General features: G+C 29.9%; 1 protein-coding gene across 1 annotated transcript in view; it reads right to left on the bottom strand.

Moving 5' to 3' along the window:
* Positions 1-391: 391 nt before the first annotated feature.
* LOC111632460 (frequenin-1-like) overlaps positions 392-18,536 on the bottom strand; it is a 77,672-nt gene continuing 59,527 nt past the window's right edge. The window contains exons 5-7 of the mRNA XM_023376874.1: positions 14,258-14,380; positions 1,937-2,014; positions 392-1,468 (exon numbers count right to left, since the gene is read on the bottom strand). Coding sequence (XP_023232642.1) covers positions 1,376-1,468; positions 1,937-2,014; positions 14,258-14,380 — 294 coding nt within the window. The 3' untranslated portion in view covers positions 392-1,375. The remainder of the gene's footprint in view (positions 1,469-1,936; positions 2,015-14,257; positions 14,381-18,536) is intronic.

Genomic DNA, 18,536 nt, shown 5'->3' on the forward strand with positions numbered 1-18,536 from the left:
TTTGAATAAGATAAACATTTAGTTTTTACAACGGTTAATTGACTTTTAGGCTGTCCTGTACCTTTGTCTATCTTAAAAAATTGTGTATTTAAACTTGGAAAGAGTCGGAGGATTCTAAATTCACCAAACTGTACAAAAATAGCATATTTTTCATCCGTAATTTCTGTCAGGATATGGGATACACTTAAAGGTTTTTGTTTTGTGTCATATTATTTAGAAACAAGTTTCAATATAAAGCGATTTGTTCACAAATGTAAGTAATGCGCCTAGACATCGACGATTTCTGATCGAAAAGAGCGCTGTATTTAGAATAAAGAGTGGGTCAGTAAGGACATTTATCCCTTCTGAGATTTAATTTCTTTCTTTTTTTTTGAATATTAATTTTACAATGAAAGACATTTTTCAAGACGTTTAATAAGTAGTAATTACAGTTCGCGGATAATAAGATGGCCTCTGCAGTTTCCCTTAAAACTCTTGCGTAAGAACTTTACTATTGCAAGACTCCACATCTTTAAGTATAATAGAATTTTTACTTTGTTTTTATACATGTATTTGTCTACTCTCAATTGTATATTTTTCTCCGACACAAAATCCTGTAAGTGCTTGCGCTTCGAAATAATATATTTGTTAAAATCGTCGAATGTTTCATGTATCATTCATATATACTTGACTCAAAACAATGCCTTTTTTTAAATATCTCCTATCTGTTTGAGAAATATTGATTGAATATTCTTTAATTTCATTCAGAAGACTTTATTTTGAGGATCGAGATTTTATTAAATATATTATTTATCACACATTCTATACAGAAGCGATATACTAAAGTAACATAAAGATATTTGCACATGTTTCGGAAAAGGTTATGGATTTTTCTGTCCGGATATAAACGGGACCAACAATTTTCAGATCTAAAACGAATCAGAATTTAACAGAACATCGACTAAACAACATATATTGTGATGCCACGTTATGTCGTGGCTGGCAACATTGCAGGGGTTTCTTTGAAAACATTTTATGAAGGTTGCCAACTCATCCCAAATTCTTCATATTTATTCCCTATTAAAAATGATGTTATTTATGTATTTATTTGAAAATTTAACTCTTAAATTAACACACGAGTTAAATTTTCCATTATTTTAAAACATTTTCTTAGATTTTATTCTTCTCAGATGACAAATATGTAATCTTTCATGGGTCAAGTTGGCAACTCTCATCCTGATGTCACCGCGATTTGAAAGTGCTTTATTATTTTATAATTTTTTTAAAATTTTTTTACGAAAAAGACAATCGTCTACGGTGCACGAGTGAATGTAGGAAAGAGAAACGAAAAATGAGATCCTTGATATGTGGAACTATTTCGGATGATCTGAATTTCTTAAGGAGCATACAGAGTCAATGCTTGTACGATTTTGGGATCTTGTCTCGAACCTTCTTTAAATTCTTCCAAAGATAGCTGATTGTCATGATTCTGGAACAAAATTAAAAAATAGAAATTTATAAAAGTATTTTAAATTGTTAAATAGAATCTTGCTTATTAACAATCACTCTGCTTTTGAGTTTGGATAAGAAAATACCGACACTATTTACAACTTTCTACTCTACAGTTTTAAATCTTTAATATATGCATTATAAAAGAATTTATAAAGATTATTTTTAAAATAAAACTCTATGTATATTTAATATATTATTCTATTTATGTAGAGTTGAATGGAAGAGAATGTCATTTTTTGCATCCCGCTTTATGTTGTAATTTGCAAAATGAGAGATGAAAAAAGTAGCCAATATTTTCTTTGTTAAAGAAAATGAGGCAATTTGAGCGTCGAGCACGTTTAAACACACCTTTATTGAGTTGTCTGGTGTAAAAGAAGAAAAAAGTAAGAAGAAAGTTGGATCGATAATCTACAGGTTGTAGCAATGAACAGAGTTAGAAACTCACCTTATCCAATTGCTCGAAAATCCGGTCCACTCTCCTCTTTGGATCGTCTTCTTCATCCTCTATTTTCTCTTGATTTCCCTAGAGATTGAAAAGTTTATAAATAAAAGTCAGCAATAGCTAATGAAGGATTCCACGCGACATGTTGTCTCTCTGAAAATAAAAGTACACGTGATTTGTCAAGTTATTCTTTAACTTATTCTTTCATTAATATAATATTTTGCATTTATAATGAATAATAATCATTTCTGGCATACATGAAATAATTTAGATCTTTAATTATGTAACATGTATGACAAGACATTAATTCTTAACGTGCCAGAAACCACCGAGACAAAAACAACTTCAATAAAAATACAATATTTAATCATTTTAATGTTTCAATTTATCTTAAAGTAGCGTCAATTACTTTAAAATATAATCTTCTTTACTTAAATCTTAACTAAATTTTAACTGAATGGATGTAACTTCATATTTCAAGGTTACTGTGTGGAGGTTTGATGACACGAAAATGCATGAATAAAACATGGATAAACAATTTCGAATTTCTAAAGAGTTTGACGAAGTTTCCCAACCTTTTGTTGCTGACAATCCTCTTTTCATGTACTGACGAACGTGAATAGATGCGATGGTCTTCACAGCGTTACTTCTGTATTTCTACGATACTTACTTGTTAGTTGGAAATACTGTCGTAAGTCGTGTTATTCTATCTGTAATTCATTTATAACGAAAAATAGACTCGTATTCTTGATTTTAAAAAGTTTTTGAGTGTCTATAATAGGAGTGGGGAAATTTTTCCTTTGCAGAACACCAAGAAATACATTGTTAACTATAAAGACGGCATTAGAGAAAGCATTGTGAAATATACATATAGCCTACTACATAATATATATAATTAGTACTGTTTCTATATACAGTATCTATAAGTTGATTTTAAAATTACATTGATCAATACAACTATAATAGTTATGTTTCTGTCCAGTGAACAAAACTGTACATTTATTATATTAAAGGAAAATAAAAAATAATTTTCTCTTCAGTGTCGCAAACGTTTATTTAATAAAATTGTCCACCTTCGAAATTAATCGAAAAATCGATTTCTATATTATTAACCTTTTATAAATAAAAATATTTCCATAAAAACTAATACAGTAATTTATTACATTTTCATTAACTTTTTTTCTGTTCGTTTTATCTGTAAAATTAAAATACATATTACAGAAAATTTTAGTTCATAAATAAAAATACAAGAAATGGATTTTAAAAAATTGAGTCTATTTTCTTTCGATTGTGATCAATATTAATATTCTGGCGGGCCACAGAACATATTATGTACCACAGTTTTAAAATCGCTGGTCTACAATAAGAATCGCGCTTCTTTTTGTGAATATTGATAGATTTCAGTAAGTTGCCACAGATCAAATGGAAAGTTACGAGAAATAATAACAAATGATTCAGTTCCATAACATTCTAAAGTTATTTTCAAGTAATGATATAAGAAATTGCATCAATATCATATTATTCGAATTAATTAAACTTCTTTGACAGAGCTGTTGAGTTCTTTCGACAGAAAGTACTCCAATATAAATAATAAAATATAATTTAATATATTATTGAATGAAAACTGTTATTCAGTTTTTTATACTTAAATCAGAACTTAAAGATCTGATAAATCCTATCAAAAACTGATTTAATAGAAAATCATTTTAAATAGAAGAAAAAGCAGACTAAGGATGTGTAAAATCCGGAATATGAAAATGAATTTCTGTTTGAAGTTGTAAAGTTATAAAATGCACGTAAAATAAAGTAAAGAAAACATATTTGAGCAGTCTGTCACTTTAACAATATCGAAAATACTCAATGGTCATTTCTATGGAATATATTTTCACACGTTTCAAAAGTTCTATAAGTCCTTGTTTGTAAATTGGCAGTACTTGTTCTAAATTCTTTTACGTAGTTCTGCAGCAAAATTGATTTCAACCCTCCGTCATATACTTTTTCCTTTAACTGGTACCAAAACAGTTCGATTGGTCAAAGGCAGCAATCGTCTCTGGAGGATACTGGGACATTGCCATATCTGGCGAAAACACGTAATCTGCATTCGGATAGTGCTTCTTCAAGAATGAGGTTAGTCTCTTGATTCACACCTACTTTATACTTTTGTGTTAATGAAAAGTTTATGAAGGTGAAATGAAGGCCCGAGATCACCCGCGAGGGCTTATGCCACCCACATCGAAATGGTCCACCAATGACAGAATGGTTAAAACACTGAATACTTGGTAGTTGGTCGCGGGTTCACATCTGACCAACAACCTAGTCTCGTGGAGTTTTACGGTTTTCTTCACGTATCTAACACCTAAATAGGAGCCAGTTTTCCGTAGAAAGTCTTCAGACCTCTTTCTCTTGGTAAATCGCCCATGTGTTGCGTTACGTTGTCCCATGAAACTAAACTAAACTCATATCAAAATCTTCCTCCTGAACTTTACGTGATATTCGAACTTCATTCCTGGCATAATGCCCTTTTCTGTTTCTGCGTATTCAGAACCATACAATGTAAACTAATACTCGAAATCTATAGCAATGTACAAGTTGCTTTGGGACTCAGATTTCCTTCCTTCAACCATCGAAGTAACCTTGTTGGATTTTCTAACAGCTTCGCAATGTACTTGGGTGCAGAGAACCTTTTCCTAATAATAACATTTCTTTCCTTTAATATTTCACACACGTGTGTGAAAGATTTTAAACTTTCGACACAGCTTACGGAGAAATTGGCCTTCCTGACCAACAGCTTCCACTACCTTTAACTCTAGATAGCGTTTTACTCTCTTAATTATATGATATGTCGTGTTTTATGGAATAAAAGATGGAGAAAGTTAGGTTCCGAACCTATAGGAGCCAATGTATTGGATATTTGATTCGAGTTTCACATCATTACTCGATGTTCCGTGTCATCGAATGGTTAAAGTAATGTTGTATGAAACAAAACATGTTTATCAATATTATATGATATGACATATTTTAGATTTTGCAATTCTGAAAATTGGAAAAATATAAAAAATTTGAAATAATTCGTTATGAAATTAAAGAAATAATTTTAATATATTAAAAAAGTTTCGAAAGTAAAGGAGATGGAGTTACACCACCCCGACCGTACCGTACATCTGTACAATGCATTTATATACATACATGATTTAACTGTACATTTAATTACGCTTGTTTTGTTTCGGAGTGGGGAGGATAAAGAGAATTGTGAATTCCCCTAGAATATCACTAAGGTATGTCTTCAAATTTTCAGTTTTCTATATTAATTAGAAGTGGAAAAAAATCGAGTTCCAAGATTTGAGGACACGATACAAAGCAAATTAAATAAAAGTGTTTAATAATAAAAAAAATGTTTATTTTCAACATTACTATAACATAACAATTCATTATTTTTAATTATTCGCTGAAAGAAAATCATGATAAAGTTGCAATATAATGTTGAAAATCTTCAATAAATTTTCAACATTTATCTAAAATTTAAGTATTTTTATCCTTTTTTGTATCACACGAATTATGAAAAGCAAAGAAAGAAGAAAAAAACGAAATAAATTATTCGTTTTTAGATAAAAGAGATTTTCTTAAAAATGAACAAAGATTTAAATTAATTATTAAAGTTACTTTCAAATAAATTGACTGTAAAGAATGAATTTTTTTCGATCGATCCCATTGGGAATTCTTGATTTCTCAAGTGGTCAATTCATTTCTGAAAGAAATCATTGAAAATAAAATCAAAAAATATATTCGTACTGTACGTAATAATTCCAGAAATAAAATATAATACAATAATTTTTAAATTTTAATTTTCAAAAATTACAGTTTTAAAGAAAATTACCTTATTCGTGACAGTAAATGTATGACTCCGTGATCAGTTATCATAAACGATAAGAAAAGCAGAANACTACTACTACTATTACTAATATCAATGAGTCGCTAATTGTTTTATTGTCTTGTAAATGAAAACTCTCTTCCTGATTTTAAGATTCTGGAATCGAGTCTGGTTTGAACTGTCAAAAATTTTCAGTAGTAAGTCAGGTTACTTCATTCTATCTCTCATCATTCTTTCCTTCTGGAAGCATCATTCTGTTCGAAACGTTGAGGTAATAAATTTATGAACACCCTATATTTTCGACCGTTGCTTTGGCAGTACATGCATAACTTTTGCTGTTTTGTGCTATGTACAGTTGTCCATATGCATTCAATGGGCTGTAAAACATCTGGTTCTATCTCTGCGTTATTCAGAACTCAAAACAATGGTAAGTAAGACAGATCCTCCAGAAAATACGCGACGTGACTATGCGGTAGATTTATTGGGAATGTGCTTGCAAACGAGTATTGTCAGAATGTTCCTCAATACTATGATAAAACAATTCCACAGCGTCAAGACAGAGCAACGGTAGCCCACAAATGATCTAATTCTAAATAAAATCAAATTTTGCATTGCGTTGTCATGAAAAACCAACCTGGTACGTTCTTAACAGTATAATTACACAGCGGACGCATAGAATGTCAAGATACAGGACGTTTTATACGTCGACACATCTACTAGAAACAAGTATATGACATGAGGTATTACTTGTTCAAAGTAATCTGAAATCCATGTTAACGTCAGTACAGCGTAAAAGCGGTTTGCACAGGCTAAGGGCTATCTGATAGGACAACAGAGAGCGATTTGGTCTGACGAGTCGCCCTCCCCATTCATATATGAAAGTATCTGGTGAAGAGTCATCAGACGGCCCAAAGAAGGACTTGCCCAAAACTGCATAAAGCAAAAATTCAAGTCCCAGTTACAGTGCAAGAATGGGAGGTTGCGAATATTCTGGCATTGGAATTTAATTCCACATGATAGGACTGTCAATGCACAATGCTGCCAGGCAATTTTGTGCCAGCATTTTTTGTCTTCTATGGCCTGCCATCTCTGCAGGGAGATGCGGTCTTCCAACAAGCATTCGCCAAATCTCATACTGCACATTACACTACTGTTTGGCATTGCCAAAATCGGGTCCAAATTCTGGAACGGGTTCCAAATTTTTAATCTGAAGTTAATCGGGAACCTGTGGCGTGTGAAGCACGAAATCAGAAGTCCCGAAAAAACGATCAGCTGATGACGGTATTTCAAGCGTAAACCAACATTCCACAAAACCTTTGTCGTGCCTATGGCACATCGATGCCTAGACGAAAGCTGACATTCATTATACAAAAGAAAGAAGACCTACGAAGTGCTGGTTGTATGCGAATGCAGGATGCGCATAAATTTATTGCCTTCCCGTTTTGAGCAGAATGGTGTTTGAGCAGAATACATTGAGATGTCTATTGCAATGTTTGTATTGATTGTTTTTGTAGAGCATAGCTGAAGTACTGTTTATTAAACAAAGTTTGCTTACAAATTGCAAATGATTCTGCTTTTTTTACCACATATGCCAAATGTGCATGGGATGTGCGTACATTTACATTAAGAAGGTATCACATTTACTTTAAAATATGTTTAAAACTTATATACCGGTTAAATTACTTTTGAGAAAAAATAAATTTCAAACTTTTATTATGTTCTGAATTGTATTCGGGTAGGATTTTTAGTAAATGGAATTTTTTGATCAAAATATTTAGATACTATCAAAAGTATTCCATTGAGACTTCTTTCTGGAATATCGTTTTGAAAACTTGATAGAAAGACTTTTTATCATTACTCACTAGAAAACCCAACTTATTTACTAAAAAATTCTAGCAATCCTTTCAAACTAAAATGAATATAAAAATATCGAATATAAAAACACAATAAAATACAAAGTTCGAACTCCATTTTTTATTAAGAGTTTAAGGACACAATAAATATAAAATAGACCCCGATTTACGATCGCTTTCCTACAATACCTATAACTATTTTTACGACTGATATAAATTTTCTATTGTGATTGTATGAAATGACGTATTTTTAGATATCTATTTGTGATACTGTACAGTTAAAACGATATTTTCTAAAGCAATTTTCATTTATGACAGCTTTACTGGTAGTCGCTTTACGACAGTTTGTTTAAACATTGTCTTTTCTACGAACCAAGTAGGTTGACAGAAAAGACAATGGACGTAAAAATGGGAGTGTACTGTATTACTCAAATATAATTTTCATAATGTATTTATACGATTTTTTTGGACCATTTATTGGTAGATTTTCTAGACAGAAACAGTACTTCATACAATACCTTATTTTCGCGGAATGATCGGTATGCCGGTCTAACCGGGGAGACCATGAAATCAGATATTTCCGTATGGTAAAAGCCAGCATGCCGGTTTATACAGTACATCCCTCTCTAGAAAACGCATTAAAAAACGAATGAGTTTTTACTCTAAAACTGTGAAACTGTCAGTATTACATCAAAAACTACGATTATATGTTTAATTTCTTCATTTTGTCTTCTTTCTAATGACGTAAAATACTCGTATAATTCCAAAAGTCCTATTTTGTGTGTATTTTATTGTTATTTGATTGAAAAACGAAAAAATAAACATACTAAATTTAAGAAACTCCTGTAAATTATTTCGGCTTACTCCGATTAACATGGGTTTTGTGCGAAATTTGAGAGGAAGATGTTTTTAAGGGTAGATGGTCAGTGCAGCCCACACTGACTAACTACTACTACTACTACTATTAATATCAATAAGTCGCTAATTGTTTTATTGTCTTGTAAATGAAAACTCTCTTCCTGATTTTAAGATTCTGGAATCGAATCTGGTTTGAACTGCCAAAAATTTTCAGTAGTAAGTCAGGTTACTTCATTCTATCTCTCATCATTCTTTCCTTCATCTGATAGTGGCATATCCAGGATCTAAGATTTCTTTTTTAGAGAATGTTATTGAATTACCTACATTGCATAACTTTTCAAATCATTCTTTTTTTCATTGGGCTGCAATTTGAAAAAACTGTAGACTTATAAATTCCCACTGTTATCCATCTATCCTTAATCTCAAGAATGGAGTTAGATAAAAGAGGAGACCAAATATGGAAACTTTAGGGGCAGGAAGTCCTGATTAACTTCCGATGCAAACCGAAAGTCATATTATTTCAAATAAAAAATTTTCCCCCCGAAAGGTGTTAGATAGATGACCGGAACGACTCTATTCTTAAAGGAAAGGTATGATGTACCTTTTTAAAATTGTTAAGTGAAAGATAGAATATGAATAATTGATACTTTTGAATTGATAGATTGATTGTAAATTATACAAATTCGGCATGATTTATGCTCGATGTAATTCTAAAAGGAGGAACAGAAAAGTTATAAAATTAGCATATTTCTTATTTTAACTAGAAATGTTCGAAATTACAATTATTTTTAGAGAAATATCAGTTTATAAATATTTTTGTTTTTATTCGTGTTTTTGCCATTGAAGTCGTTCGATATGCTTTATTTTTTAAAGTAACAAAACTGATTTCTTTGGTATCAAGGGGGTGCTGCAACACCATAAGCACCCCCTAGATACTCCCATGCTCGCCACTCTATCGTCTACGCTGTGGACCTAATCGATGAGTATGAACAAAGATCCTCTTAGTATCTACGTGGTAAGAAATGTTAAAATATTAACCAAAATTTTAAATTAAGACATTAAATCTTCGTTAAGAATATACACAGTTGTTCTGCCTTTTTTATCAACTAATTGTATCAAAATTAGTAAAATTTTAATCAATTCCATAATTTTGTAATTTTGTAAAAGAAAGTCCAATGTGTGATTCATATTTCTAATTGTGCTTCACAGCTGACTTTTGGGCCATAATTAATTGGCCATAAAATTAAAAAGAAAATACTAAAATAAAGCTCATTATAGTGTTATTTAATTAATTAATAATTTCACTAAATCTACAGATTTGATAAATTTATTTCTCTTTATTCCCTGCAGTAAAGCCTGTTTAAAAGGATCTTCTATAAAACAAAAAATTAACATTTAAAATTTTACAAATTGTATTAAAAATATTTAATTTAACTATGATTTATACTAAAATTAAATAAGCCTAAATCTGAGAGAAAAATATAAAATAAAGTAATCAGTAAATGATCCCATTCAATAAAAATCTCTTGGATTTATTTCTTAACTGTTTTTTTATATAAAGAAAAAAAGTTAAATTTTTTAAAAATGTAAATGAATTATATATTAAATCAGTTCTCAAGAGAATTTTAATCGATCTATAACAGTTAAGCTTACTATAAAAATGATACTTTTAAAGCAAGAAGAATAAAATTATATTTCTTGATAGCTTTTATACAGAATTGTACTTGAAGTACGAACTTATGTTTTTAAAAAACTGTTCAGGAAATCATTTATTTGAAAATTTTATAGGCCTATAATTTATACCATTACACACCTGATAATTATTGAATTAATTAATAACTTTTTAATTATCAATTTTGCTGAAAGCGCAGTTAAAAGACAAAAATTATAAAATGTTGGACTTTCTAACCCTATTTTCAGCACAGATAATTATTATCTGAAGATTTTCCTGTATCATGAAAAAGAAAGAAATTCCAGTCGACGATGTCATTTCTTCTTGGCATTGTTTGCTGGCAATATAACAAATAATGAAGAAAATTATAGAAAAAAAAAGGAGAAAATTTCGTCGTATAAAGACTTGTCCAATAGTCAGTTAATCAATATATTTTAAACAACAGTTAAAACCAATTTGGAATTTGGAAACCATATGATATTCGTAATTAAGTGGGTTTATTTATTATTTATTTATTTTTGTTTTTTGCATTTCACATTTGACTCTTTCGGTCTTTTGACAACCAGATAACCTTTTTTCTGGTTCGGCCAGGTCTATAATTGGTGAAGCCAGGTGTTAAGAAACAGTGCCCATGAAAAATTCCTGGAATTGTCTGCCTGGATTCTATTCCAGAATTCACAAAGCGGTAGGCTGACGCCTTAACCACCTCCATATCTCGATAACTTTTTTGACTGAATCACTAATAATAAGATACTGGACTATTTTCACCATTATTAAAATAATCTTAACTTATATTTAGGTTAATCGACTTTTGAGCAAATCTGTATTCAAGTTTCTTTTCAATGATTACGTTCAGCAGACTCGACAGTTCTAATAGAACAAAGATATGCTTCTGGTAATTGCTATAAAACGGCAACGATCTTTGATTAGTTACAGCTATGAAAGGAAGCGTTAGTGAAGCCTGCTACTAAATGTAGCGTCAATACATTCAACATGTTACGAAGTATTTCTGTAGACGACGTTCAGTAGGAAAATACTCAACTGCTCCGGAAGTGTTTGTTTGGTGTGCTTGAATGCAACCAACGTGGTGACAGAATCATGAACTATTCTAAAGCAGTTCTAATTGTTCTTAAATATACCTCAGTTAATTGATTTTTGGGACATTTTTAACGATTCCTATAAAGGTGATTTTTAATATGAATTATACGGCGATAAAATAACACTGAAAATAATGTGATAGAATGTAAAGAATAGTCGAAAAGTCTAAAAAGAGCATTTATGTAGAATATATTATTTTATAGACATTTCATTTCGTAAAACTACGCGAAGCCTTATAAATTGCGCGCGTTTTCACTTATTTCAGTGTGCAAAATAACGAAATTTATATAAATTAATAAGAATTGAAAACTTCCAGATGGCACTAATCAAGCTATGAATGATGGTGTAAATTATGAAACAGACACATAAAATTCTTATAAAGTATGCATAATACAGCAAGTTACATATTCTTATGAAAAATATATGAACAAATAAGTTTGAAAGCTTAAAGAAAACATTTAGAGGATTCGAAAGTATCAAACGCAATAAATGAAATAGGTATAAAAATAAAATAACCTTTCAAAGAAGAACCTTTCATATGATCTATCAAAATCTACCATAAACAAACTTTTCATAAGCTACCATAGCCAAGCGGTTATCGCGGCAGTCTGCTCAGGGGGATCCGAGATCGATCCGGATGGGTTAAAAAAAACCATAGGAATTTTTCGGGGTAGTCCACTCGGATATACTTCATCCCTCACAACCCAGCTGCCTCATTGTGAAGCTGGATTCGGCCAGGTCTACAATGGCAGCTGGATGGTGAAGATGACTCATAAAAATATGAAATTATCATTTTCTAAATACAAATAGTTTAATATTTTCGAACTAACTAAAAAACTTGCTGAGCGAAAAAGATACCACGTGAAACTAATTTCATTAGTAAGGAATTGAGCATGTTTTCCACATGAATCTATTTGTTTCTGCTGATTTCATGTTTCAATAATGAAAGCTATTTAAAACTTACTGAAAAATAAAATCTAAATAAATTAGCAATATATTTTTTAAGAATTTAAGAATTTTTAAGAATTTTTAATAATATTTTTAAGAATTAAGCAACGTATTTTTTAAGAATTTCATGTTGCATACGTAATTCGGTTTAGATTCCTTTTTAAAATCAGATAACGTTTAAAAATACTTATAAAATCTAACTGAACCAATCTAAGTTTACATTGTTTATTATAAATAATACAAAAAGGGTGTAAAACGTGGGTAACGAGTTTCTATACATAGTGTGACAACTTGGATATTTTTAGAAATTTGATATATGAGATGAGATAATGAACTTGATGGCAAAATTTTATCAAAGTTAATGGCTTTGAACATTAAGAAGAAATAAAATTACAAATTTCGAGTATAGATTATTTTTATGGTAAATTATAATGAATAAATTATAACTACTCGTATATTATAATCTAGCACTGTACTGTACTTTTGAAATCAAACTATCATGATAATTTTAATTAATATTAATAACTTAATTAAATAAAAACGTTCTGATTAAATATAATTTGAAGATGAAAAATGATGTTGTCTTTAAAAGTGAACAGTACTTTAAGTCCTATAAACTAATGACAATAATGCAAATTTGTAAATATAATTTAAAAAATAATATTTAGAGTGACATAGCACTACACGCATGCTAATTATATATACGTTTCCTCTCTATTCTCTGCACAAATTTTAACTTTGTGCAGAGAATAGAGGAAACGTATGTTCTCTTTGTGTTCTTCTGAACATCTTCCGTCTTGGTGGTTGGAAGTTGTTAAAACAGTCTTTGATAGTTCTTTTTAGGTCTTCGACAGTTATAAGTGGAGGTTGAAATATCTTTATAACAATATCCTTAGGGAATTGTCACATATAGTCACTTCAAAGTTCCCTCACCATAGAGATTTAAAAGGTCCTTATCTACGCCTTTGATCTTTCAGATTTCGAAAGAAGCTTGGGCCACTTACTCTTAAAAGACCTCTTAGGATAGTAACAAAACAAAAAATTATAAATTAAAACATATTTTAAATAATAAAATTTGACAAAAATAAGAGTTTAATTCAGAAAAATGCAAGGAATAATTTACGTTTTGATGTTGCTATGAACGTGGTTACGGGCCAAAATGACCTTGCTTGTCCTCATGTGAGAGAACCTGTCTGTGATCTTCATAGAAGATGACATTATTCTCTAACTGAGAAACTAAGGATACAATTTCATGCATAAAGACTTTGTGACCACTCTGTTTAATTAATAAATAGTTTTAAAAGTTAATATACTCATTAATTTTAATTAATTTTTCCGTTAAAATTTGAATTAAAATTCGGTATGAAAAAATCAATATAAATCCGTATACACGAATTGATCAGATTCAAATTGGCGTCAATAATATAATTTTAAAATAAAATATATTTTTCTTTATGTGAAGTTTAATGGATAAATATTACTGAAATCTTGATAAAAATTATTTTATTCTCAGAATAATGTGGACTACTTTTACAGATGGTTTTATGCAATGGTGACTTTATGCTGTGGAAGGCCTAAGTAAGTGTAGACTTGCCAAGCCTCTTTATATAATTTTATATAATTTAAAGGACATTTCTTGTATGAGATACTACAAGATCTAAGATCCTACTATAGTACTGGAGTAAGAAGATATCACAAACATATATTTATACATATTTGAGGTCCGTGAAATCACAAGACATTAGAAGAATTTGCATGTTGATTTTGTTTCTAAAGATTTGTTACTTTAATCAATTATAAATATTAGAACATATAAAACAATCTAAAATACTTCGTTTTAAACTTGCTCCTGAAATTCTGAAACATCTTTACGTATGAAGATTCTGAAATTATGGAGTATCTTCATTAGTAATGAGGCTTCAGAATTTCAGAAACATAATTTAGAATTTATCATCCAGATAAGCTTCATCGATACGGATAATTCATTGGCTTAATAATACATAGCAGAAATCAGTTAAAAGACATACCAACATCTCATAAATGGCGTCCACAATACTGTACATCTCTTCCCTAGTGATGTATCCGTCGTTGTCGACGTCGTATAACTTGAAGGCCCCTGAAATATTTTTATTTATTGGATTTGACAAGATCTATACAGATTTCATTAGGTAATTTATGGTAAATATCGTAATAAAGTATCGCTGAGAAAAGTATATTTACAACGATCTGAGTAAAATTCATTAAAATAATTTACATAAATTCTCTATTTATAGTGGCGGTTTTAAGTTTTGTGAGATCTTAAGCAAGTGTAGAATTACGAGGTTCCTTTCATACAAGTTTACATTATTTAAAGTTCTTTGATATTGTATAAAGTGTCAGATCCTTGTTGATACCCAAGCCTAAGCATAAACCTCTGCTTGTCTGATGGCCTTAAAAGTTCGAGGTTTTTAGACAAAAGCTCAGTTTGCTCGTGCTTAAGCAAACAGATAACTAAATCAGTGAGAGAAAAATTATTTTAAATATGATAAATAAAATAAGTTACCATTTTAAATGAACACGGAATATTTTTATAGTCAAGTAAAAGGCATCGATGTCGTAAATCATGTGGATTATATTAGGAAATCATATGAATACTTCTTAAAAGATTTCTTTATTTTATATTTAATAAGTGCAAGATCGCAACAAATTAAGTGAGAAATATAAGTGATGAGGCAAAAATAATGAATTTTTTCACTTTTATAAACAATTAATTTATAATTTATATACTTCTTAAATGCTTGTGAGAAAATTGCAGGATAAGAAGGGTACAAAGCCCAGGGCATATACTATTCTGCTGCATAGAGTGCAATATTATTAGATTTCAAACAGGTCTTCCTGCTCAATACACTCTTATTGTCTCCAATCCACCAAGAAAAACAAGGTGTATTAAACCGTGTTTTTCTTCTTATTGCAATTCAATAGGTAAGAAATTTCCAGGAAATGTTTTCTTTCTTACTTATACCGAATAAATAACTATGGCCACTAAGAGGACCTATTTATTTGTACAATATTATTAAGGTATTTTATTTTTTATGATTATTTTCTCTTTATAGTCAGAATTAGATAGCTCATTATAATGTCGACCAGTTTGACGCACGAAATTTACAGATTTCATTGATTTGTTAGTTCTTTGGAAGAATCGTAATAACAGAGAAACACATTTTGAATAATAATACCGTGAATAAAAGTTTGTAGTGTTGAACCAAAAGTGTATTAATATTGACCGTAACTCTTGCAACAATAAAAATATATGTCCAAGGACTTTGTACGGTTACAACTGCTCCGACATTTGGCCTACTGGACAAATTTTATGGGATAGAAATCCTCTATGTAAACTCTGAATGGGAGCCACAAAGAAAAATCTAATGTCAAATTCTTTGGATATAGTGTAGTTTCTTTTGTTTATCTCGAAACATAAGTTTATGGATTTATATCCTTCTTGAACCGGTCTCTTAAAATATAATTATAACATAATTTATATAATTATAATAAATAAGTCAATTTAATTTACGATAATTTAAATTTCTTGACGACTAATCTTTCCTAATTTGAGTATAGAAAAACTAAGAACAGCTTTTTCTAAAAGTCCATCACAGTAAGTACAAGTGATGGAAGGTATCACTGTTAGTCTACGGCTCCGAAAGTAGATAAACTTGGCTCTTGTAAGATTTGGAAGATAACAGAAAACTTTTTAGTCTAGTCAAGTTGAGAAAAAATTTCCAGGATAGGTACGAGCTGCCCACTGTGTGCAACCCCCCTAATTTAGAGGATGCGACACAAAAGTTTTTGCTTACTTTTATGAGATAATAAAAATTTATTTTTTATTTATTCACATTTTAAAAAAGTGAAAACTTTAAAAAATTTCTCTAATGAAAATTCAGTTTTTATTTTAACGAAGCATAAAGAGTTTTTTGAATAAAATGAAAAAGTCATTAATGAGCATCTAAAAACGATGTACAAGTGCAAAAAGAGTTCGGAATATAGAAATAATTTTTCAACAGTTTTTTTTTCAACTTTCAATTGTTAGCGAGCAACTATTTTATAAATTTATTAATTAACTTTAAATCGATGTTTTCATCGTTTTCCTTTTACAAAGCATTAAAGTCGAACACTCAACTAATCCTCATATCTAAACAGAATTGTCAGTTAATAATAAGTGTTCGATGTTATCCTGTTTCTTTACTTGATTACATTATAGATAAAGAAAAAAAGCCATCAATATTTCTTTTCATTCATTCTACAGAAAGAACAAAGAAAACTTCAAACAATAGACAGAGTACAGTTTGAAAGGAAATTTTTTGTGATGGTGCTTCAAGTATTTGGATAATTTGTTTAATGTGATCTTTAATTTGAAAAATTCTAAGTGCCGAACAATAGAATTTATATTGTATCATCTATTGACCCATTCTTATAATAAATTGTTTAAGTTTTTTATCTTTAACATTCTTTCTGTGTATTGTATGTAATCTCAAAGAAACGTTTGATATTGAAACTTTTTGATATTACAAATAAATTCTAAAAAAAATGTTTTTGGCAATTTCAGCAAATTTTAACATAAAATTATTTTTAAAATTAAAATATATTTTTTTCAGAATTGAGAATATTTGTTGAGAAAATCAATACTTGTGTACGAGGATAGAAGGAAACATATCCATCACATTGTTTTCCCAAAATATTTCAGCACGATATAAAATAAATAACAATTTTACTAACAGAGAACTTTCCCTGGAGGAGAGTGCAGTGTAAAGCTTTTTTAGTAGTCAGCCAGCTGTAACTCTGAAAAAATTTGAATTGAAATATGGATAGATAAATCACTAGAGGAGTGTGGAAGCTTAAAAACTAGAAACAAAAAATAGATAGAATAGAAATTGATATATATTATAATTGGGAATGTTTTGAGAGATTCAAACTGGTGTACCACATTTCATAATGTTGAGGGAAAACTAAGAGGAAGATATTTTTGGATGACATGAAGAAAAAGAGATCTCACTACTGTACAGAGTATGTGATTTAGTTATATGGAAAGAAAAATGTTAGGAAAGTAACCTGTTGCTTACTAATATGTGGGCTGAGGTAAAAGAAGGATACATATATCTAAACACAATTATAAATACATAAAATAAAAATGTTTATAAAGATTCTTAAGCGGAACATACAGTAATTTAGATAAAATCCTAAAAGATAGACAATATAATAATATTAATGAATNTGAAAAATTCCTGGAATTGTCTGCCTGGATTCTATTCCAGAATTCACAAAGCGGTAGGCTGACGCCTTAACCACCTCCATATCTCGATAACTTTTTTGACTGAATCACTAATAATAAGATACTGGACTATTTTCACCATTATTAAAATAATCTTAACTTATATTTAGGTTAATCGACTTTTGAGCAAATCTGTATTCAAGTTTCTTTTCAATGATTACGTTCAGCAGACTCGACAGTTCTAATAGAACAAAGATATGCTTCTGGTAATTGCTATAAAACGGCAACGATCTTTGATTAGTTACAGCTATGAAAGGAAGCGTTAGTGAAGCCTGCTACTAAATGTAGCGTCAATACATTCAACATGTTACGAAGTATTTCTGTAGACGACGTTCAGTAGGAAAATACTCAACTGCTCCGGAAGTGTTTGTTTGGTGTGCTTGAATGCAACCAACGTGGTGACAGAATCATGAACTATTCTAAAGCAGTTCTAATTGTTCTTAAATATACCTCAGTTAATTGATTTTTGGGACATTTTTAACGATTCCTATAAAGGTGATTTTTAATATGAATTATACGGCGATAAAATAACACTGAAAATAATGTGATAGAATGTAAAGAATAGTCGAAAAGTCTAAAAAGAGCATTTATGTAGAATATATTATTTTATAGACATTTCATTTCGTAAAACTACGCGAAGCCTTATAAATTGCGCGCGTTTTCACTTATTTCAGTGTGCAAAATAACGAAATTTATATAAATTAATAAGAATTGAAAACTTCCAGATGGCACTAATCAAGCTATGAATGATGGTGTAAATTATGAAACAGACACATAAAATTCTTATAAAGTATGCATAATACAGCAAGTTACATATTCTTATGAAAAATATATGAACAAATAAGTTTGAAAGCTTAAAGAAAACATTTAGAGGATTCGAAAGTATCAAACGCAATAAATGAAATAGGTATAAAAATAAAATAACCTTTCAAAGAAGAACCTTTCATATGATCTATCAAAATCTACCATAAACAAACTTTTCATAAGCTACCATAGCCAAG

This window comes from Centruroides sculpturatus, unplaced genomic scaffold, assembly GCF_000671375.1.
Source record: "Centruroides sculpturatus isolate CEXI.00-Female unplaced genomic scaffold, Cexi_2.0 scaffold725, whole genome shotgun sequence".
NCBI lineage: Eukaryota > Metazoa > Arthropoda > Arachnida > Scorpiones > Buthidae > Centruroides > Centruroides sculpturatus.